General features: G+C 55.5%; 9 protein-coding genes across 9 annotated transcripts; 7 read left to right on the forward strand and 2 right to left on the reverse strand.

Moving 5' to 3' along the window:
- Window positions 1–85: 85 nt before the first annotated feature.
- Window positions 86–430, forward strand: PUNSTDRAFT_61654 (uncharacterized protein; the record flags this gene model as incomplete). Its single annotated transcript, XM_007380333.1, has 2 exons — window positions 86–155; window positions 192–430. The coding sequence occupies 2 exons, from the start codon at window positions 86–88 to the stop codon at window positions 428–430; spliced, it is 309 nt and encodes a 102-aa protein (XP_007380395.1).
- A 93-nt stretch (window positions 431–523) lies between these two features.
- Window positions 524–2,143, reverse strand: PUNSTDRAFT_131064 (uncharacterized protein; the record flags this gene model as incomplete). The annotated part of the gene is made up of 7 exons (XM_007380334.1): window positions 524–985; window positions 1,037–1,552; window positions 1,602–1,638; window positions 1,693–1,802; window positions 1,852–1,962; window positions 2,013–2,046; window positions 2,100–2,143. 7 exons carry the CDS (start codon window positions 2,141–2,143, stop codon window positions 524–526), a joined length of 1,314 nt encoding a protein of 437 aa, XP_007380396.1.
- Window positions 2,144–2,937: 794 nt separating this feature from the next.
- On the forward strand, window positions 2,938–5,546 carry PUNSTDRAFT_118517 (DNA polymerase alpha subunit B; the record flags this gene model as incomplete). The annotated part of the gene is made up of 11 exons (XM_007380335.1): window positions 2,938–3,016; window positions 3,075–3,449; window positions 3,503–3,541; window positions 3,591–3,679; window positions 3,736–3,885; window positions 3,939–4,052; window positions 4,103–4,279; window positions 4,332–4,553; window positions 4,614–4,810; window positions 4,868–5,006; window positions 5,059–5,546. 11 exons carry the CDS (start codon window positions 2,938–2,940, stop codon window positions 5,218–5,220), a joined length of 1,743 nt encoding a protein of 580 aa, XP_007380397.1. The 3' UTR covers window positions 5,221–5,546.
- A 22-nt stretch (window positions 5,547–5,568) lies between these two features.
- On the reverse strand, window positions 5,569–6,623 carry PUNSTDRAFT_118518 (uncharacterized protein). The gene is made up of 4 exons (XM_007380336.1): window positions 6,406–6,623; window positions 6,212–6,347; window positions 5,952–6,148; window positions 5,569–5,890 (listed from the first exon to the last, which is right to left on the reverse strand). The coding sequence occupies exons 1-4, from the start codon at window positions 6,554–6,556 to the stop codon at window positions 5,757–5,759; spliced, it is 618 nt and encodes a 205-aa protein (XP_007380398.1). The 5' UTR covers window positions 6,557–6,623; the 3' UTR covers window positions 5,569–5,756.
- A 320-nt stretch (window positions 6,624–6,943) lies between these two features.
- Window positions 6,944–10,056, forward strand: PUNSTDRAFT_82258 (uncharacterized protein). The gene is made up of 9 exons (XM_007380337.1): window positions 6,944–7,138; window positions 7,194–7,523; window positions 7,576–8,469; window positions 8,524–8,694; window positions 8,754–8,844; window positions 8,899–9,113; window positions 9,167–9,322; window positions 9,514–9,755; window positions 9,815–10,056. Exons 1-9 carry the CDS (start codon window positions 7,100–7,102, stop codon window positions 9,975–9,977), a joined length of 2,301 nt encoding a protein of 766 aa, XP_007380399.1. The 5' UTR covers window positions 6,944–7,099; the 3' UTR covers window positions 9,978–10,056.
- Window positions 10,057–10,142: 86 nt separating this feature from the next.
- On the forward strand, window positions 10,143–15,215 carry PUNSTDRAFT_82261 (citrate lyase beta subunit). The gene is made up of 16 exons (XM_007380338.1): window positions 10,143–10,314; window positions 10,372–10,505; window positions 10,573–10,671; window positions 10,731–10,917; window positions 10,981–11,036; window positions 11,095–11,110; window positions 11,163–11,278; window positions 11,332–11,409; window positions 11,459–11,519; window positions 11,581–11,705; window positions 11,763–14,117; window positions 14,173–14,446; window positions 14,503–14,810; window positions 14,871–14,997; window positions 15,052–15,069; window positions 15,122–15,215. Exons 1-11 carry the CDS (start codon window positions 10,164–10,166, stop codon window positions 11,820–11,822), a joined length of 1,083 nt encoding a protein of 360 aa, XP_007380400.1. The 5' UTR covers window positions 10,143–10,163; the 3' UTR covers window positions 11,823–14,117; window positions 14,173–14,446; window positions 14,503–14,810; window positions 14,871–14,997; window positions 15,052–15,069; window positions 15,122–15,215.
- Window positions 15,216–15,627: 412 nt separating this feature from the next.
- PUNSTDRAFT_50054 (Metallo-dependent hydrolase) lies at window positions 15,628–17,627 on the forward strand. The gene is made up of 4 exons (XM_007380339.1): window positions 15,628–16,030; window positions 16,087–16,316; window positions 16,382–17,025; window positions 17,088–17,627. Exons 2-4 carry the CDS (start codon window positions 16,211–16,213, stop codon window positions 17,301–17,303), a joined length of 966 nt encoding a protein of 321 aa, XP_007380401.1. The 5' UTR covers window positions 15,628–16,030; window positions 16,087–16,210; the 3' UTR covers window positions 17,304–17,627.
- Window positions 17,628–18,720: 1,093 nt separating this feature from the next.
- On the forward strand, window positions 18,721–19,651 carry PUNSTDRAFT_111212 (Metallo-hydrolase/oxidoreductase; the record flags this gene model as incomplete). Its single annotated transcript, XM_007380340.1, has 2 exons — window positions 18,721–19,045; window positions 19,104–19,651. The coding sequence occupies 2 exons, from the start codon at window positions 18,721–18,723 to the stop codon at window positions 19,649–19,651; spliced, it is 873 nt and encodes a 290-aa protein (XP_007380402.1).
- A 716-nt stretch (window positions 19,652–20,367) lies between these two features.
- PUNSTDRAFT_118522 (uncharacterized protein) lies at window positions 20,368–21,151 on the forward strand. Its single transcript, XM_007380341.1, has 3 exons — window positions 20,368–20,530; window positions 20,580–20,816; window positions 20,874–21,151. The coding sequence occupies exons 1-3, from the start codon at window positions 20,380–20,382 to the stop codon at window positions 20,903–20,905; spliced, it is 420 nt and encodes a 139-aa protein (XP_007380403.1). The 5' UTR covers window positions 20,368–20,379; the 3' UTR covers window positions 20,906–21,151.
- The last annotated feature ends 787 nt before the right edge of the window (window positions 21,152–21,938 follow it).

Here is a 21,938-nt window from a genome sequence, read left to right on the forward strand (position 1 = left end):
GTGCTGATATGCCCGATGCGGTTGCGATCCACGTGCGCGCTAGATAGCTTTCACCGCCACACTACGGGGTTTACTCCCGCCGGCCATGTCGACCAATAGCAAGTCCTATTTCGAGTCCGAGCGGGAGAGGCTTACCCTCGAGATCACCAAGGCATGTCTTCGTCGACATATTCGGGAGGGCTCGGGCTGAGCCATCTCTTCTCAGGGTTTCGAACAATTGCTCTCGTCCTCGAACGATCTGAACCGCAAGTTGGAAGAAGCGCTCGGTATGACGAGAGAATACGACAACATCGCGGAACTCTGGAACTCTTTCCACCAACTCATGCGCCAGAGCGGGAGCGGGCAGGGCGACAGCAATGGCGCGGAACGCGGCGCTGGACTGCCTGGTACCGGAGGTCATATCGTGAAAGAGTCACGCTCACAACCTTAACACGAAGCGCGCCACCATTCAGTAAGCTACATATTGCACCTCATCGATCATCTGCGAACGCGTACTAACATAATTCCATCGGGAGACGCCCCGCTAGTCATATCCCTCCTGCAGGAAATCCATCTCGTCTGCATTGTCGTCGAAGTTTAGGATATCGTGGTCTTGTAGATCAAAGACGTCATCGCTCCGGTCGCACGGCTTCCTTTCCCCGTGCTCGGTCTCAATATCCTTCGGGTCATCCGGCTGAGTCCCCCCAGGATCGGCATCCTCGACGAACACGCCCAAGTTGGTGTCGGCGCCCCCGTACGACTGGAAAGTCTTAAATGCCATCCCGAACACGTTATCCTGGGAATCGCCGCTTTCGTCGCCAAAAACCCAATGCATATCGAAGGCCAAGGGTTGGCGTATGAATGGCGTTTTGACGATACCGGTTTCACTCATGGCGTGGTCTTCGAAAAGCTCGAACAGGTCACCGTCTTGCGTTGCATTGTAGTTCCCGACATCCTGTCGGTTTGTAGCAGGGACAGCGACCGTGTCATGGTTTTGTATCAGCTCCTGATGAAATCGAATTAAGCTCGACAAGATACTCATGGATTACGATCTTACCTGTCTGGGTGGTAGCGGTAACAACGGAGAGGCGAAATGCACCGAACGGTCATAGCTACGTTGCCCGTGGTCCGGTTCAGAGAAGTCCTCGATACCAAGGTCAGAGTGCTCGTCGTCGCTAAAAATCATCATGTCGTCGAAATACGAGCCAATCGCAGAGGGCGCATTGGGACGGATTTCCCCAAGATCCAGAACGTCGCACGAGTTGTCGCCTTCGAGCCAGAATTGTTCTTCGAACCACGCTTGCACGGTGTTTGTGTCGTGCAGGCCATGAGCGCACCCATCGGCTCCTCCATCCTTGCCAAGAAGATCTGTAAGTCGATAGCCAGCCATAGATATGTTGCCCCCAGAGTCTGAAGCACCATCAGATGACGATCGCCAGTCCAGCACGTCATCATGTTGCTGAGATTGACTGTCCTCTAGTAAAGTGTCATGCGCCCCATAGCTATCCGCTGTATGACAAGGCAATTCTCCAAGCACGTCCGTATGGGCTTCGTGCATGCCAATCGGGGTGCCCTGCAAAATAATCGGCACGAGGAGCTTCTGTCATACCAGGGAGACCGACCTTGAAGCTCTTTGGTCGCACCGACTTGCGGAATAGCCTAATCATTGCAGAGCAAAGAATGTCAACTTCCGACCTTGGACTGGAAACTGACACCGATGGAGGCATTTCAACCTCGTCCACGGCACATGAACATTGGTATGCATATTCTGTGATTGCGGTAGAAAGCTGAGTTCCAGCTTTTTTGTTCTGTTTCTCGATTTCCTACGGCGCGGTAAGCGATGAAAGAAGTTCATTCGCCATACGAACGCACCCGTATGAGTTGCAGGGCTTCCTGTCGAAACCCCTCATTGTTCGAGCTACTGATGACCTTCATCACGGACCGACCGACGCGAGGGAACAGAGTCCGATCCTGGTCAAACCTCTAAGAATCCTTCAGCGTTCAAGCTGGTCATGCTACGGGATGTACTGTACGGTGCGCAATGATCCGAAGATCATGGGATATTGCCTACAAAGCGGAATCAGGATACAAGTTGCTTCCTTATTCAGCCCGTATCGTACCGGACAAATTGTTTAGCTATGACCTTCGGTAGCACCTGATTCATGACGCTCTCAAAGGGAAGCAGCAGTTTGGAGGCAAATGGATGTGAACCCTCTGATAAATCCCCTGTGAATATAGAAAACGCTGGACAGATGCGACCCTACCAGGTATTTCACAAGCGACGTTCCACGCATATATTAGCTTCATCGAAACCAGAGACACCACACCATTCTCGGTGAGAGAGCAATGCGCCGGGGTAAGTCGAACTGTGACACTCTAGCCAATCGTCCACGGGATTGCGCGGCGTGTCCACATACTTCTCACAGAAACGTTACCGCCATCCTTGTTGGCATTGGAGATAGCGGCGAGACCGAGCTCAGGAGCATTCTGTCGAGTTATAGAGGGTTATAAAGGTCACGCAGTTGTGGGCAGGACAAATCCCAGAGCATACAGCCTGCAAATAGGAGACCAGTCGACGCGCCAGCGCGGAATCTTCAATAACCGATGCCGATATCTTCTTCCTGTTCAGAGTGCCGGCCAGTTCAAGCTCTATTTCCGGTGACGCCGCAAGAATGTGAGAGCATATATCCGCTGGCAGGCGTCCTTTCGCGACATAAACCTTGTCCGACGGTGTGCCGGTCACAAGAATGTGGCATACAGTGAGCAAGAGAGAAATGCCGTCGGCGCAGCCGCGCACGACCGTTGAGCAAGAAAACGTCGGCATTGCGCCTGACGGATTTGATGGACGGAAGCAAAGGGGGGTGAGCGTGACGAAACGCGACGCGTCTCGCGCTAAAGCGTGACGACGCAGCGCGTCGTGCACGACTTTCTGATCCACCGTCCGTTCTACGCTTCAACATGTCTGAAGATCTGCGAGCGCAGGTGATTGAGGTGTTCGGAGACAGGTCAGCGCTGGACGACAAGCTCATCGAAGAATGTCCGTCGCCCCCGCGTTCCTCTCCTCTCACCGCAACCCTGACGTACCAACCCGTCAGGTATCGCTATGTGCAAGATGTTCAATCTCCCTCCCAAGGAGCTTTACTTCAAATGGGAGGCCATGAACTTCAACGCGCGCGCACGCGACTCGAGCCTGCAGACGTTCACCATGGACGCTGCCGCGCAGCTCAAACAACAGATCCAGCGTGATCTTCAGGCAGAGGCGACAAAGAACCGTATTGCGCAAGGACGCGCGAGCCTGACAGGGCGGATTAACAGAGGGCGCGGTACTGGCTTGCTGAATGTTGGGAGAAGAGCGGCGGGTCCCGGCGGGTCCCCGGTCAAAACCGAACCTGCGTCCGCTGTTGCTGGACCGAGTAAGGTGCGATATGTAGGGCCCGACATGGACGACGCGTCCCGGAAAACACGATCTTGTAAGAAATATTTTGGATCATGATCAAGATTGAATGCTGATGCCAGCCGACAGATCGCTACATGTACGAGAAGGTCCTTGAAAGGGGCAATGGTGCGTTTCGAAGTCCACTAAAGAAACACGTGTGCTCATTTCGGCGTAGTACTCGACAACAAGATTGATGATTTTGCCGAGCTGGTCCAATCACAGTACAATATAGCAGAACTAGGCGATCCTTCTGATACCAGCGGTGTACGTAGCTATCCCAATCTCCCACCTGTTGATGATGTTGAAGTGAGCACAACTAGGAAACAACCGTAGTCGGTAGAATAGTCCTAGACTTCGAATCTGGCTCCACTGGCGGCGTCAAAATTAACGAGGCGTCACTCGTCTTGGAGTCATCGCGCCTAATGGGCTCGGGCGCACGCGTGCCCTTGCGGTTCGAGCCGAACGTCAAGGTATGCCCCTCGCGTACCCCTTGTTCCAACCGTCATAAACATAGGACGTACAGATCAGAGGCTTCGTGAAAGGTGCCGGCGGCGCTGGCCTGTTCCCCGGTGCTCTGGTTGCCCTTCGCGGAACGAACGGCGGCGGCGGGTCGTTCACCGTTTCTGAGATCCTTGCGGTATGGCGCTCCCCATCGCCGAAAGCGATGTTTGCTCAACTTGAGCACAGAATCCTCCTCTTCCTTCGTCACGAAAGGTCAGCGTGAAGACGGAAGCAGGCGCTAACGACGGCTTTTCGATGGCCGTCGCCAGCGGCCCTTTCACCTCCGATGCTGACCTTAAGTACAAGCCGTGGCGAACCCTCCTCGACGCTCTGAAGCTCAGCAAACCTGCTGTCGTCCTTCTCGTGCGTCTCCCTTCCCGTCACATTCGCCGATATGTACTCATACGCCGGACAGAATGGACCGTTCGTCGACCTCTCACATCCACGCATACAGGATGGCGACATCGACGAGTCGCCCGCACAACTGTTTGCGCGTGTCTTCGTAGAGCCGCTCAGGGAGTTCCTCGACTCTTCCCCAGGGAGCATCGCGCTGCTCGTTCCGAGCGTGCGCGATATGGTCTCCGACCATGCGGTGTTCCCGCAAGCGGAGCTCTCATCGCACTTGTCCACCGACTCGGTGCGCGCTCTTTCCTTTCTGTATTCAGATCATCCTGACCAAGACGCGACGTGACACCAGAGGATTCGTCTGCTTCCCAACCCGTGTCGGTTCTCAATCAACGGTGTCTCATTTGGCACGACCAGCGTCGACGTACTCTTCCATCTCCGCAAGGAGGAATTCTTGAAGCGATGTGCAGAGGAGGTCGATCCCATCGGCGAGAGCGGCGCAAACGACGCGATGGCTAACTTATGTCGACACCTGCTCCACCAGCGGAGGTAAGGATTCGCCTTCGACTACGAAGGATACCCGACTGGCTGACCAACGCCGGGCAGTTTCTACCCGATTTTCCCGGTTCCGTTCGACATGGCGCACGAGGTCAACCTTGACGTGTCGCATTCGGCGCTGCTGGAGATCAAGGACAGCGCGCCGGACGTGCTGATCGTGCCCAGCCGACTGAAACACTTTTCGAAGGTATGTCTCTTCGTGGCTCAGCGAAATCAGGTTGAGACAATCTGTTGCGAAGGTGCTCGCCGAGGCTGGCGTGACAGCGGTCAATCCCGCGTTCGTGAGCAAGGGCATGTACGCCACGCTCGCCGTGGACGGTCCCGCCGCCGCCACAGGGCCTGAAGGGATCAAGGTGAACATCGTACGGTTGCCACAGGACGACGCCTCTACTACGAAATAAGACCATTCTGTCGTGTCGTTTGACCCACGGCTGTCAGTGCAGACGTGGAGCGGAGATCGTCCGGATCATAAATGTGGCTTATTCGAGGCAGAGAGCGCACATCTGTCATGCCCGGATCTGCGCCGATGGCTGGTCCGGGTACAAGACAGTGCGTGCAGGGGCAAGTCTGCGACGGTGCCGCATGGCACGCTCCTTCATTGCGATGCTTCAAGGCGATGTGATGGACGGTGAGATTACGTGCGGCACGAGCGTCCGACGTTGCTGTATGTATACTTATCGTATATATTATATGCATGTTCTACAGGCGCACTGCCTTCGTAGATATTGCCGCAGTGAAATGGGGAACAAGGAACAAGCTAACTGTCATCAGCATACATCGTTGCGAGCAGCCAGAACTGTCCAAATGCGAAACCCAAGCCCGTATCCCAATCGAAGATAAAGCACCACCGGAAAGGAAGCAAATTGATGTGTATATATGCTGCGCGGTCTCTAGTCTCGAAAGCGTCCATCTAATGCTCCACGAGAGGGCGAGGAGACTAGGGCGTGCTGTCCCATCTTGATATGGGCTTCTCGCCGTACACCGAAATTTTCGGGACGTACGACGCCGCCGCATCTATCTCGCGCTCGAAATCGATGCTTCGGAGGAATCGGTATGCGGCCATGCACCCCGCTGTCAACAGGAGCTCTTTGAGCATCCGAGCGTCTCATGGATTTGAGCAGGCTACACGTACAGATTTCGATACCCCAGAATACGAGGCGCACGACGAGTGCGATGTAATTTGCGAGCGGCTCGGCTCCGATGGTCGAGCGCCGGAAGAGCTCGACGAGATACCATATACTGAAGCCGAGCGAGAGCACGAAATGGAAGACGAGAATGTTGGAGTAGGCAGACGCGAGAGTGCGATCTCGTCGACATGCGGCGACGAAGCTGCAGAAGTGAACGTTCCCATGAGCATAGGCCGTGCAGCGGATATCGAGGATGGCGACATACCCCACGATGGAGATGACGGCGTAGGCCGTATGCAGGATCGCCATCGAAATCGTCAACGCCTTCCATATCGTGCTCATATCTTTCACCGCCAGACACGCGTTGACGATCGCGACGTTACCTCCGGCGTTACATGAAACTAGTCATTTGGTGATTCAGAACCCGCGTGATGAACTTCGCGTTCCATCTCGACGCACATGAAAGAACTTTCGGGTTGAACAACGATATCCACTGTACGGCCGCCACGAGGCCGGATATGAGCCCGGCTAATGTCGAGTTGATGAAAACGCCGGTTCGGGCAGAAAGGCAGCAGCAGTACAGGTGCTTCGGGTTGTATTGAGCCGTCATGACCCCAGACGCATGCGGCTTCCTTGAGCAATTGTGAACGGTTCCTCAACGTCTAGTCGAGATCTCGCAGTCCGGTACGGATGAAGATGGAAAGTTACTAGGGGGCAGGGAAGGCGAATAGACGAAGAGGAGGCTCAGCCTAGGGAGTTCTCGACGGGTCGCCATGTCTTATGTATGCGGGACTGGTGGTGAGAGACAGAACCAATGGGAAGGGACATGCGACGTGCGACGTTCGAAAGCGAATCACAGCGGTCGTGATGGCCACCGCCGGCGTCCCTCGAGAGCGCCCACGGACGGTGGCGGTGTTCTCTGACGTCGGCGCCTGGCACCCTGCAAGCGTCCGCGTGCGTTTACGATCCGCAACTTTAGCCTGCGATGCCGGACGAGGAGACGCGCGCGCGGAAACACAGACACGGCGACAAGGACAAAGACAGATCCAAGAAGCGCCACAAGCACGACGATGCTCATCGCGACCGCAAGAAGAAGCGCAAGGACGAGCACCAGGGCCTGCGCGTCGTCGACGACGATCCCGACGACGATTCCATGTGGGTGGAGAAGAACATCGACATGGACGGCGAGCGGGTACGCTACACTATTGCACAGCATAGACCAAATCCCCAAACGAATAACCGTGCAGCCTCTAGCGACTGATATACCCACCGCCGAGAGCCTCGCCCTCACCTCCAACGCTACCACTGTCCCCCCTGACGCCAAACTCCCCCCTCCCGTGGTCCAGGAGACGCCGCTGAAGCGCGACGAATGGATGCTGGCCCCACCGGTAACACCTACCGTTCCCGGCGCAACCACCCGCACGCACGCGGAGCCCGGTTTCGAGTCCTTCACCGAAGACTTCGGCGAAGCAGAGGGCAGCAAGCGCACCCTCGGCGGATCCGTCGACTTTTTCTCCAGCATGGGGACCGAGCACCGACCGAAGAAGCCGGCCGAGGACAAGCCAGACCCCGACAAGGCAGGCCAATCCCTATCCGCGATATGTTGCCTCTGTGCTGACTTGTTCACAGCCCAAAATAAGCTCGCGCGAGCTGAATACGCAACTCGTCGAAGGCAAGCCTCTTGACCAGTACACCGCCCCCACGCCCTCCAAATCCACACCCGGCGGGCCCGGCTCGCAATGGCGCATGATGCGTCTCCGGCGCGTATACGAGACCGCCGAGGAGGAGGGCAAGTCCGTCGAGGAGGTTGCGCTCGAGCGGTTTGGGAATCTGGACGCGTTCGAGGAGGCGAAGGAGGAGCGGCGGATCCTCGACGAGCGCGAGGAACGGCGCGGGCGCAGGGGTGCGGGCGGCAGAGGCGGCGAGTCGCGCTCGAACACGCAGACGCCGGTGGGAGGGGCGAAGGAGCGATTCATGTTCACGCATCCCGGCGTGGACGGGTTCGGGAGCGGCGGGTCCTCGCGCTCGGGGTCGTTCCGCCGCCCGGGCGGGTCCGGTGATCCGTCGACGGGACCAAGCGCGCCAGGGACGCCTACACCAGGACCTGCGCCCGGCAACATGCCGCGCATGGGCTCGCATACGGGCACACAGTTAGCGCAGACGCACACACCGGTTCCGTCCGTGCTCACGCCTAAGGCGCTGCTCGTGCAGCACCAGCAGAAGACGCAGCGGCGTGCGCTCAGCCCAACCAGCCTGAACAAGTTGCAGGCGAAGGTGTTGAGGGCGAAGCTCATGAATGCGCCGGATGCGAAGAAGCTCGAGGAAGAGTACGAGGCGGAGATGCGGCGGGCGAATGGAGACGACGGGGATGATGGGGACGACGGCGGGCAGGATGTGAGGACGGAAGTCCAGGTGTTGCCAAGCTTGGATGGAAGAGGGCGGTTGTACGATACGGGCGCACCAGGGTCATCTTCCAAGGATGATAGGCCGCCACCACCCGGTAATCGGCGAAAGAAAGAGAAGGTATCTTCCAACCCTACGGTTTCCTTACAGTCGTTGCTCATCTGGTGGAATCAGGTTGAGACACGCGATCCAAAAACTGGAGAGATTGTACGGTATAACGCCGACGACGATACGCTTACGCTCGGTGATATGCTTCGGCAAGAGAAGTTTGGCGCGGGCGCGTCTGATCAGAAAGACATGGACGTCGAGTTCGCGAAACAGATCATGACCGACGGCGGCTTCACAGTGAGCGGGTTCTCATTTCAAGCATTGGTCGTATCTGATCGCTGTCACGCGGTATGTAGAACGACCTCGACTATATCGACGACAATGCGGAAAAGCTTGGCAGGAAAAAGATGCGGAGCGACGCTATGAAGCGTCAATTCGCCATCAATGGTGCGAGACATGCTGATCATCGTTCTCCTCCCCCTGCGTTGACACCTTGATCAGATTACAAGCGAACACAGAAAGTACTCGCGACGTGTCCATTCTGCTTTGGAGAAGACGATTCGCCGCCACAGGCACCCGTAGTGGCGCTCGGCACTCGGGTATATCTCTCACGAACGTTAAACGAGGAGCTCGTAGACGGGCATTGCCTTATCGTACCGATTCAGCATCATTTGACTATGTTGGAGGGCGACGACGATGTGTGGGATGAAGTCAAGGTGAACCCACACATGCATATCGACGCGTTTACAGACGCTGAGCCCTTTGATAGAATTTCATGAAGTGTTTGATGCGAATGTTTGCTGAGCAAGATAAGGGTGTTGTCTTCTACGAGACAGTGCTCAGCTTGAAGCAGCAGAAACATACATTCATCGAATGCGTGCCTTTGCCTTGGGAGCAGTTCGAAGAAATCCCAGGTTATTTCAGGGTGCGTCAATGTCTCAGCTTGTCCATCTCCCCACTTTACCATGCCACTGTACGCCGCCGGACACGCCGGGCGGTCTCCCATGCACGTTGCGCATTGTGGCGGCGAACGCTGCGGATTCTACATCCTTCCTAAGCACTTCCAGTGGGTCACTTTCGGATGCGACGCTCTGCTAATCTTTGGTGCATCCGCAGGAATCGATTCTCTCATCAGAGCTCGAGTGGTCGCAGCACAAGAAGCTGATCGACTTCTCCGCGCGACCGGGTGGCTTCAGGCGTGCGATGGTGCCCAACCTGCCGTATTTCATGGTTCAATTCGACTACAAGGGCGAGAAGGGATACGGGCATGTGATCGAAGGCGTTAGTGAAGGCGACAAGGCGCCGGAGGAGGAGGGTGGGTTGGACGAAGGCGAGAAAGGCGGTGGCGAGTTCCCGAGGTACACCCTGGTTTTACTGAATGGGAAGCATCCGACTCACAGCGTGTATGATGCAACAGGTATTTTGCCGGGGAGATCATTGGCAACGTACTGGACATCGAGCCGAGAAAGTGGCGCAGACCGCGGAGGATCGAATTTCGCCGGAACAAGGAGCGGGTGGTGAACTTCAGAACGATGTATCAGAAGTTTGACTGGACGGGGATGATTGAGGGTCGGCCGTGATGGGGATGCAACACTACTGTGTTTCACTGTAACTGTACGACTGTACGAATAGCCATCCAAGACGCATTGGATAGGGGTGTGGAGGAACCTCGCGTGGGCGACGTGTGCTGAATTTAGACTGTCGCCATATCGTGGTTCGGAAGATGCCGTCATCGACGTCGACCCCGCATTGGCTAACCGTTCGACATGATCGCCGGCGTATGGGCCGTTCGTCCTGCTGCAGCTAGCTGCGCTCGCCTTAGACCCATTAGGCGCATCTCGTACGGAAGGCTCTTGACGACGCTATCTCGCTCACAAGATGCCCCTGTCGAACATCTCAGACGGTCCTACCTCTACGGTGCGCACCTGCTAATCAACACCGGGAGGCACCGTAGCTGACTTGCGAAACGCTCAGTCCCTACATCGTCCCAGAAGATGCTGATGAAGTCGTTGACGTCTCAAACGGATGTCATCATATATGATCTCGAGGATAGCGTCTCACCATTCGATAAGGACACGGCAAGGGAAAGGTTAGAAGGCTTCTTGACCGTACGTTTCGACCTAAGCCACAGTCCGCAATACCTGCTGCGTGCTTACCCAAGTATGCTATGTCCAGGATGGCAGCATAGTAGCGAAGCTACCACAGTCCCATCGAATCGCCGTTCGACTGAACGCGTTAGATACCCCGCAGTTTCAATCAGATATCCGACAAGCGGTGCGCGGACATTCGTGGTCATCGACGCTTGCGGTCATGCTCATACGCACATCATGTAGCTTGCATTGCCGGCTATTGGAACCCTGGTTATGCCCAAGATTCATTCTGCTCGGGACTTAGACCACGTTTCTCGCGAGATATATGCCGCCTCGAGACATCATCCAGTATCTGCCGGGGTGGCGTCGCCCATCAGGGTCGTTGCCAGTATTGAAAGTGCAAAAGGCCTTTGGAGTGTTGGGGACATAGGCGAGTCATTGAAGACGACACGGTGGTCTCAGTGGTAATGATCATATCGTACGTATCATGCAGCATCGTGGACATCAGAGTACGGACCTTCGCTGGGAGGAAAGCTCAGCGCGCTGCTTGTATGTGTTGTCACCCTCGGGCCTCCGTTGACCCAACACTTACCGATTCTTTCTCAAGTTCGCCGCTGAAGATTGTAAGGTTCCATCACCTAGGATATGACCGTCTCTGATTGTTGAACCCCTTAGTTTGCGCCGACACCTCCATTGTGCGCACGCGGTCCCGCTCCGAGCTGTTATATGCGCGATCAAGGATGGTAATTGCGGCGAAAGCATTTGGCCTGGAGGCTATCGATATGGCGAGCGTTCTACTCCCTTGTTCGCGCGTTCGTCATCCTAACATTGTTGACCCTCACAGGTATGCGTGAATTACAAGGACAAGGACTATCTTCGAGATGAATGTGAGGATGGACGGCGACTTGGGTTTACCGCCAAGGTAAAAATCAACTTCAAAGGTGTTGTACTAGGCTCACGCTTTGGTTTAGCAAGCCATACACCCGGATCAGGTTGAGGTTATCCAGACAACCTTTGTACCTACAGAAAAAGGTGAGCTGAGATGACCGTTGAGACACGCATCCTTGGGTTTCTAACGTGGGCGGCGGAACAGAGATCCTCAGAGCGGCCAAGATCGTGCATGGTATGGCTAAGGCCCATGCCTCCCAAATCGGCGCAATAGGGCTAGATGATGGAAAAGGTGGAAAGGAGATGATTGACGCACCCATGCTCAAGCAGGTCTGTCTGTTTCCATTGTTGTTGATTGAATACGCAATTGCTGACCTTCGTTCTTAGGCAAAGAGGATCGTACAGATCGCCAGGGCCGCGGGTGTTAGAATTCCAGATGTCTCATGACCGGGAGGATCCCAGACCTGCGATACGCTGCCGCATTGTATCTTACGTTGTGACAGGAAACGAGCGGAGTACCGTTCAGGCTCGATTCAGATTCTTGAATGCGCGTTTCGACCGGACATGAACGTTATGGTCAGTGCCGCTTTCCAGAACACGACTTCCTCGCGCAGGCCCTCCATGCAGGTCAAGACGTTTATAGCAATTATACTAATGGTTGATGTACGTTATGCAAGTTAATACAGTGCTTCGGGACAAACGAATGTGGGTGTCGCAGGTGCTATGCCAATCTGGCACTATGAAACTAACAGTCCGGAACGAAGTACATGCATGTCCTTGATGCTCAAGGTGCTGAAGAAGTTGACGAGATCACAAGTACAAAGAAAACGGAGACCACGTTCGCAACAACATACATCTCGATGAGGGTATCCAAGCTGACACAGAGAGCATCCCAGAAGATGCAATGTAGAATCCAGATTCATGGAATAGCCACCAGCCCGGCACCAATAGCTACGCAAAGCAGCGCCGCAACCGCCGCACTCCGGATGGTAATCTCCCACTGCGCCCTTACGATGACGGGCGAGAGCACGCGCGTGAGCGGCGCTTTAAACGCGGGCACAGACAGGAACAGCTCCTTGTGGTTCTTCTCGATCTCCGCCGCATCCTGCGGCTGCGAGTGCGGGCAGGATGGACAGTGCGAGATCGCACGAGACCACTGCGAGTCTGCTGTGCGAGGACGCGAGTCGGCAGTGCGGGGGCGCGAATCCGCGGTGCGGGGGCGTGAGTCGGCGGTGCGAGGGCGCGAGTCGGCGGTGCGAGGGCGCGAGTCTGCAGTGCGGGGACGGGAGTCGGCGGTACCCGGACGACTTCGCGAGTCGAGAAGTCGAGGTCGTCCGGAGAGCTGGACGAGGCTCTCAGACAGCGGCAACGGGTGGTCTGAGGAAGTTGCGTCCTGATAGAGCCCTTTCTTCCACAACAGCCCTCGACGCCACCAGGAGCGCGCAGTGCTAGGCGCGGTAGGCGGCGCTTGAGCCCCAAGCCCCTTTTCAGGATCGGCGGTATTCCTCTGCGCATAGTTGCCGCTGCTGAGCGACGTGCCCTCCGTCCACGGAACAGATGGTTTGATGCTGCGCGGTTTCTCCTCGATAACGTGTTCGCCGGGGGAGCATCCACATCTGTCGCCCACCATCGACGACGATGCGAAAGCCTCACACCGGCAGAGCACGTGTCTCGGGGGCAATGCGTCGAAGTCAAAGGTCTCGTGCGACAATGTCCTGGGGTTTCGCCCAACGAACTCGTATTCGCTATCATCCTCGCTGCTATAGTCCCATGGTCGGATGAAGCCAGCTGTACGCCATTGCTGAGCGATGGCGGCAGCAGGGGATTGAGGGACGGATGACTTCTTTCGGCTGCTTGAGGGATCATCGGACAAGTCGGCGTCAGCCTCGTGAGGGGGCACGAAGGAACTGGTGAAGGGTACGGGGACTGGGCTATATCTTCCCTCCTTGGGAACGGTGGTCCCGTTGCCATCGGTGGTCAGTTGAGGACTACGGTCATAGAACGGACCGGAAATCTCGATGTGCATGGCGGGATTGGTATCGTATTCCGAAGATATCGAAGGCGCGGAGGAGGAAACACTAACAGTCGAGCAAGCCGTGGAGGAGCGTGACATGGAAGACAGACTACGCTTGTGCAGAGGTACGCCGGTGGAGGTCAATGGGGTCAGGGGTGCAAGAGTTTCGGGAGACAACGGTGAATGTGGAGGTGATTGTATGCGGACCCGCCGAGGTTGCTGGAGATCTGTTTTCGCTGCATCGGAAGCCGCGAGACTGGCAGTTTGACCTTCCGACAGGTGCGCCGGTTTCAGCGAGGACGCTCTTGGACGGTCAGTCCGTATGGGCGGCACATGTATTCCACGTCGAGCCTGCAAGGGCTCCGTATGGGCTTCCGGTGGTATAGCCAACTCTAGGGCGGGCGGAACCTGTGAAACAAATGACGAGGGAGCTCTGCTAGGAACCGGTGCCCGTAAAGGTAGAGGCTGCGGAAGGCGAGTTATTGGCTGGATAGCTCGAACCTTAGCTTTCTTGCTCCGAGCAGGCCTGTAGAGCTCAAAAGTTCTGAGCTGTCGCAGATCGCCGAATACCCAGATCATCATGCAGACGCCATGCAAACTGGCGATAAGGATGAACAGGCCTAGCCACAAACCCGGAATTGCCGTCAAACGGATCCAACGGTTCTCGATCTGCGTGAAATTGACCGAGATGGGAGCTACTGTGCCTAAGATAATGAAGAATAGAGCGCCTGCATGCGAGAGGTTAAGGAGAGAGCTGGGCTCCGTGACTACACGTTTACGCACCGGCTAGTCCGCAGAGCGTCCGGCGATTGCCGACATTGTAGTACGCGGCCAGTACGAATCGCTTCAGCGATCCGTCCAACTTGGTCTCGATCTCCCGTAGCAAGGACGAGAAGATAGCAGGGTCTGGATGCGCAGCAGAAGGGCTCGTGGAATCTTGGCCATATAGGGCCATGCATTCTCGGATGGGTGAAAATACATCGCTAGAAAGGTCGAGAAAATACGGAGAGGGAGGCGAGAAGAAGGTCTCCTTCGCTCGTCCAAAGAATTCAGCGAGCTGCAGAGTCGCGGTCAGATGGGCAGGTCTTTCACGGGGAAACAGAGTTTACACACCTCAGGGGAAAGGCGGGCCTGGATCGGCGTGCGATAATGGCTGTACTTTGTTCGGGGAACGTCGCCCGGCGGTGAGTCCAGGTCGGTCGTTGGGCTCGGCGGAGGGTTGTCAGGTCCACGAGAGTCCAATGAGGATGAAGACCGCCGGAAGGTGGGATTGAACGTGATCAAAGCGGGAGCATGACCCCGCGTAGAAGATGCCTTGCAATCCTGTACCCATGCGTTATATCGGGCGGTGTACTCACGCAACCAGAGTACGAAATAGAGGTTTTCGGGACAGTGCTCGACGAACAGTAGCCATTCCTCGACTGTGTGCACGCACTTGACGTCAAACGGACGCGTTTTCTGGTGAAAGAAACGGAGCTCACAGTCCTTAAGGCCAATCGGAGGAAGATGTTTTCCAGATATAAGGTCCTCGAGAGAGATACGGTAATGTGGGGTGATGCCAAAGGAGCGTACTTTGCCTTCAGCTCGCGGAGGATGGGCAATGCGGTGCTGCCGGAAATCGTCAGTCCAAGACGACCGGTCTGAAGAGTCAGTCAGACGTACAGGGAGGGATGAGAGAGACTTGAAGCGCAATATCAGAACACGGTTTGCAGCGGAATGGAGGGTGTCTCACCAAAAGGGACAACCTGGTAGCCTTGGGCTGGTGTTGAAGGTCGAATTGTCGCTGGGAGGCGCGGCCACCGGGAGACCAGCCGGTCATGGACGGACGCCAGGAGAGGCGGGCGGGGGTGTCGTGGCTCTCGCAGAGCAGTTCGAGCTCAAGAGGGAGGGCCATGACACGCCCATGACAGCTGCCCGCTCATTTATCGAAGAAGACATTGCTGCAGCCTCTACGTTCCAACTCCGATCGGGTGTGGCTGAGGGACCATCCCGATGCCGACGCCCCGGGTGCTCGGCACAGCGATCAACAATTGTGCATGCTCTTCTCCGCTTTACCACTTGCAGTCACAGTATTCTGAGACAGTCCATGCGCTATAGCATGGCTATCGTCCGAATATCATCCTCCGACGCGTTCGAATACATATCCTGCGGTTGCGCGGAACGCTCGCCGCATTCTGGGGTGTGTGCACGAGGAAGCGTCGAATCACAGATAAATATCGCTATTGACGTTTTTGAACAGACGTGGGGATGGGAAACCGTCCGGAAATGGACTAGCAACCCCGGCATCCGAGGATGTCGTCCTCGAGTTCCTCGAGATGGAACCGCACGCTCTCTTGATCAAAAACGTCCGACTGGCTCACCATTCAGCCAGCTCGCCGGATCTCTTCAATGTGCTCTGCGTCGGGGGTGTGGTTCACAACGTATCGCTACAGGCTGCTGCGGACCCTGGCCAAGGACACGCGGGGGAGGCCAAGTCGGGTGCGGACGTGGTAGACGCCGCCGGCGGTATCCTGCTGCCATCGTCAGTATAATCCCCACCTTATGTGCGAACGAATTCATTCCGTCCTCCAAGATTGTGTCATTCCCATATCCATCTTGACAAGTGTTTCCTGCTGGAAAAATGCGACCCTTTGCGATGCGGGTACGTGCATCTTCGGCCTGATTGCAGCGTCTGGGGCTGACGGGCGCCTCGCACAGCGACTTCCAAGAAGCCCTCAAGGTTACGGCAAAAGCGAAGGCCCGTTTCCCTTACGACATTGAGGCTATCTATGCTCGTGGGAAGCGACTGATCGTCGAATCTGTTCAATGCGGCGTCACGTCCATGCGAGCTCATGTCGAAGTCGATGAGACCGTCCGCTTCGCCTGCCTCGACGTGGCTGTGAGGCTCAAGCAGGAGTTCAAGCAAGTCTGTGACATTCACATCGCCGGTGAGCGGTCTCCGCATAATAAACGTGGGGCCAATCTGCTCATCAATCTCTCCCATTTACAACAGTGTTCGCGCAAGACCCGCTCTATTCTCCGGCAGATGTTCAGAATACCGAACCGGTGAACTCTACCTTGCTGGCAGAAGCAGCGGCCCGGGACGGCGTCTCCGCCATAGGCTCAGCACCCTATGTCGAGACCTCCACGGACCTCGCACGGCGCAACATCTCGCGGTGCATCGCTCTCGCACTCGCGCACGGACTCCACCTCGATTTCCACTTGGACTACAACCTCTCGCAAGAAGCTGACCCGATGATATACGACGTCATCAGCGAGCTGCGTCTGCGCCCCTGGGACCTGACTAAACGCATCACCATTGGGCACGCCACCCGCCTCGCGCTATTCCGTCACGATGAATGGCGAGAGCTTGTCCACGCTATCGGGAATTTACCCATATCGTTTGTCGGGCTACCGCAGAGCGACCTATACATGATGGGACGCAACGCGGGAGAACGCGGCCCCGGGATGCTCGCCGTGAGAGGAACGCTCAATACACCGAGTTTGTCCGGAGAACACAATCTGCGTATCGCCATGTCGGTGAACAACGTTCAGAACGCGTTTACACCACAAGGTTCTGTCGATCCTCTTGGGCTATGTCCTCTGGCAATCGCCGTGTTCCAGGACGGCACCGCGAAGGCCTGCGAGGCGTTGTTGGTCAGCCTCATTCATATGCCGTATCGAACACGATCTCAGTGTTCATTCATGGCCCTCCACAGCGGTCTGTCACTATTGCCTCGAAGCACGCCGTGGGCGAAGCCGACGTTCCCGCAGGCCTCGCGCCTCAAGTAGCCGACCGGGCAGACTTCGTCATCTTACACGACAATGATAGTGTGCAGAGCGCGGCGTTAAGCCCAAGCTACGCCCGTACTACGATTAAATCTGGGACTTTGGTCGCACAACGGCGCACTAGCAGCTATATCCGAACACAATGAAGCACAAATACACAAGCGCTCATGCGCCCTTTTCCAACATCTTCCGAGGCGTCACTTCTCTGTCAACGGCGTAACGGAGATCGCGCCACGTCACCGCACAACCTTCGCAAGAATAAGCATCGTGTGCGGAACTTGTCGGCTCTTTCTGCATCCTACCCGCCCTCATTCAATGATGCCAACAATACGTGGATAGGATTATTCTCTTTTCGCACATGGGCATGCTTCCAGAAACCCGGAGTGTGCACCCGCGCCGGACGTGTAACCGACAAGTTTTGCACGGAGCCGAACCGTGGGCGATGCTCGCACACTCGCCGTAATCACGGCGGGATCCCGCCCTTCGCGAAGCAGTTGGATAGAACTCTACGTGCCCTCGCATAATCGTCCACGGGAGGCAAAACGATTGAGCAAGCCGTCCTTATCAATCCCGCGCCATACTATTTCGTGAACGGTTGCGCGGTCGACTTGATTGGAGGAGCCAGGCTTGCGTGAGCCCGAGATGCAGCAACATGACTCAGCCTGGGACAGTTCCGCTTCGCGACATCTCGTCAACTGATTCTCGCTACAGCTCTACCCATGACGCTCCCTTCAGCCTCATCGAACCAATGCTTTTTACACGTTTCTGTGCTCGATGCGGGGACGGTGAACCCCCCCCCCCCCTTTTTTGAGATGATCATTCCAGGGGCGACGGAGACGGTTTTCGTACCTGCACTGTCTTTCCTCTTGCGGCACACCTCTTCGGGCTCTACTGTTGTCTTTGACCTCGGCGTACCCGTGACTATGTGAATCTCCCTTCGAGGACAGTCGACGTTATCCACAAGTACTTCACGGCGAGTATCCCCAGTCCGCCGCGGAGTGGCGAGGCGGAGACCACTGGTCTTTCAGAGGACGGCTGATGCACGCTGATCAAGAAGCTGCACGCGCGACCGTGCAGCGCATTGCAGCGCTTATGACTGCAGATTCGAGGGTCAGAGTGGTCCTTGCGTATGACCGGGGATAGTGGGAGGCCAATCGAGGAGGGGAAGGTTACTAGCCCGGGAAGACACCGGTCCTATAGAAAGCGGGTAAGTCATTTTAAAATTACACATGCATCCAGTCGTTGAACTGAAGGTTGAACCAGCTTTGGCTAGTTCTCTAAGCAAGGACACGCGTAATGCTTTACCCGTCCTACTGTATCCGGTTGCGCTCATTTCCGACGTGATGACAGCATTCCCCGCAATTCAACGACATGTTGCTACTCTCACGTATTTACACAGGGGAATGCGATTGGACTGGACTCTTGAAAAGTATTGTACGAACGAATATATAAAGCAGAATCTGAAAATTCGATGCGTTACCATACTTCATGCTACCTAAAGCCATCTCAACTGATCCAACTCTTGTCAGACCATCAAAGACCATCACACGGCAGTGAATGTCCATGTCCCTCCCATCTCACAATCACCAACAGACCTACTGTCGCGTCTCTGCGCTCGAAGCAGGGATTCTGAGCATCCCTCTCGGCCGTATCTTGCAAGGTGGCCAAGGAAATGTTATCGTCCCTTCTTTATCCTTCATTCTCCAGCGCTCCTCCTCCAAGGAGACCGTTATCTTTGATCTTGGAATCTGCGAGGATTTCCAGCGATATCCGGAGTCGGTGACCTCGCGGATTCAACGCGGTTTTCAACCCATGTCGGAGTCTCTGAGTAAAGGTTCTGTTCTTCCGAGTTCCGTTGACTATGTGATCCTAAGCCACCTACATTGGGGTACGTCGTGCGCCAACTCACCAACTTTGTACCCTGAGAGCTGAAGTGAGGTAATCAGATCATATCGGAGATCCCGCACCGTTTTCCAATGCCACATTCATTGTTGGGGCGGAGAGCGCTTCCATGAACGACCTTGGCTTTCCGACTTCGCAGCCGCTAGCAGCATCTGAGATGCTCCCAAAACACAGAACCAGACTCGAGCGGGCGGATACATGGACACCATTGGGCCCTTTTCCTCGCGCATTCGACATTTTTGGGGATGGAAGCATCTACATCGTCGACGCCGCAGGACACTGTCCTGGTCACATAAACTTGCTGGCACGGACGTCCGCAGATGGAGGTTGGATCTTCCTCGCCGGGGACAGCGCGCACGACAGACGCCTCATTACGGGAGACGGTGAGATGGCGACGAAAGTCGGCGTAGAGTGCGCCGCACCGATCGCCCATCTGCATCGTGACAAAAGCCTAGCAGAAGCGCATATCGGTCGTATTGCGCGTCTCATGGGAGAGCCACGTGTCAGGGTCCTTCTAGCTCACGACAGGGAGTGGTTCGAGGCTAACGTAGGCGGTCCATCGTTCTGGCCTGGGATTATCCCTACACTCTAGTTTGCAGCGAAGTCGATTGTCTGGTGGAGGTCAACAGCCAAGGACTGTACCTCCATGACGCTATGCATACCATGGTGCCGGTTAACATAGTGCGTATCCTGTGGTTTTTGGACCGTACTCAAGTTCGTTTCCTGTCCCCAGCCCAAGCGACCGGTGTAGGTCTTTTTGGGGACCAAAGTAATGATGCTATCAGCAACTGACGGCATGTTAGCTCTAACAACTACTTTACAGTAGGTCAGGCTGGCCTACTACCGGTGTGGGACTTGAGGATCACTTTACTAACTTCCACGGAGCCTGAAATTGCGACTGTCCTGTCCTTTAGGCCTCTAGGGGCCGTGCGCGGCATTCTCATCACCCTACCTACGTAGGGGTCCGGTCGAACTTGCGGCGGTGGATCAAGTACGGTAGCCCGGGAGCAGCAAAGCTATAGAGGTATCCAAGACGATTGAGGTTGAGTCGACAGATCCACCGTGGACGACAACATATGTCGCCGAATTCTGCTGGATGTCGTCTAGTGTGTGGCTGTAGGCTGATGCTATGTTCAAAGTCCCGAAGGGCCCGGGAATTACTAGAATGTTCTGAATACACCTCGATGTATCTGGAAGCTCTTAATAGTATACGGTCGCCGTAGCACCTCGCAGCAAGGCGCAGCCAGCTGAGTATAAATCGTGAGTGAAACGAGCCCAGGCTTTCAATACACCAGAACCCCCTAGCCTGTCATACACCTGATGTCCACTGAACAAGATCAGGCCAGTACTGTGGACGAAGTAGGCACATGCGCGTGCGGTAAATCCAGCATCACGATTAAAGGCGGCTTTCCTACGAACAAAACAGGCATAGTCTGCTACTGTACAACATGCCAGAAACTCGGAGGCGGTTGTGAGTCGCTCAACGATGGATGAAAGAGTCGAAAGTTGAAAATCCTCAGTCGGCACATACGTTACAGGATTGCCGAGGGAATCGGTTGCGGTAGCGGGAGATGAGGTCAAGACTTGGCACAACCCTGGAAAGAGTTCCGGTAACCCCGTGGACATGCTATTTTGCGGCGAATGCGGTTCCAATCTGGTTGGTTATCCCGCCCATCATCAGCAAGCCTTTGTCAAGCTTGCTCTGTTCGGAAACAAGCTGAAACCAGGCCTCGAACTGTACAAGGACATGGTACCCGGTGAGTTCGATTCGAATTTGTCCTGCATGTTTACAACTGGGTTGACTCGGAACGCAGAGTTTGTCCCGTCTCTATTGAAGGAGAGTTGAGGATTTACTGCATGTGCACATTGCACAGCAGTAGAGTACTTTCGCAATTCGTGTCAACCCTGGTTGGAACTTGCAATTGGCGATGGTGTATAGTCGGGGCGGGTTCTTGTGCTATGGGCGAACTAGGGTATGTAAGAGCCGTAAGTAGACCTGTACGGGTCCACGTAGTAGCGCCGTTAGAGAGTCTTATTACTTGTGTATATAGTGCCATTTAGTCAAACTCGCAGCGCGAATTGCCACTTGAAAGCTTGAAGTGAAGGCCGGAATCATGTTGGGAGAAACATAGCCACCGATGCTTGAAACGCGGTCCACGAGGGTCCACGGCCCGCACGACGCGTCCACCAATTTGTTGTTTCATCTGGCATATCTTCAACAGAGCAGAGCTTGAGCTCTCCAAGCCCAGCGCCACATCTCTGCTCAGCGGATCTCGTAACATCACACCAGACCAGACAATTACCAGGCATGCCATCACAACAACGATCCATCTTACCGGACCCGCCGTCTTTCATGCCCAGCCCAGATCCAAGCACTATCATAGTGCCAGGAGTCGACCCTAATGGCCCAGTCATGGAGCAAATCGAGAAGATAGATCAACTCATAACTGTGCGGCTACAGGTACGCGCTGAATTTGTGTTGGGCACAAGAAACATCGCTCAGGCAACACAATGCGTCGTTTCAGCAAGTAGACGCGAACATCGCGCGTATCAATCATATACTCGCCGACCGAATGCTTCCTGCCATGAAGCGTTTCTCTATATCGATGCAACCTGCCAGAGAGGCGGCTGATGTACGCGACAGTACTTCGTCCTTGGCGGTTTCTTAACTGGCACATTGTAGTTCTGGGTCTCGTTCTTTGAGAGGTCTGCCAACATACGGGTTCCGACATATGATGACGACACGATTCAAGAACCGGATCACGAAGCGTTCTCAGAGGAGGAAGAGGAGCAAACTTCAGAGGGCTCCTCTGCGGTGCGCCCCGAGGACAGCATCGTCTCATCAGAAGGCAGCTCCTTCATGCCAGCTGACGCTGCTA

The sequence above is a fragment of the Punctularia strigosozonata genome (assembly GCF_000264995.1).
Source record: "Punctularia strigosozonata HHB-11173 SS5 unplaced genomic scaffold PUNSTscaffold_2, whole genome shotgun sequence".
Lineage (NCBI taxonomy): Eukaryota > Fungi > Basidiomycota > Agaricomycetes > Corticiales > Punctulariaceae > Punctularia > Punctularia strigosozonata.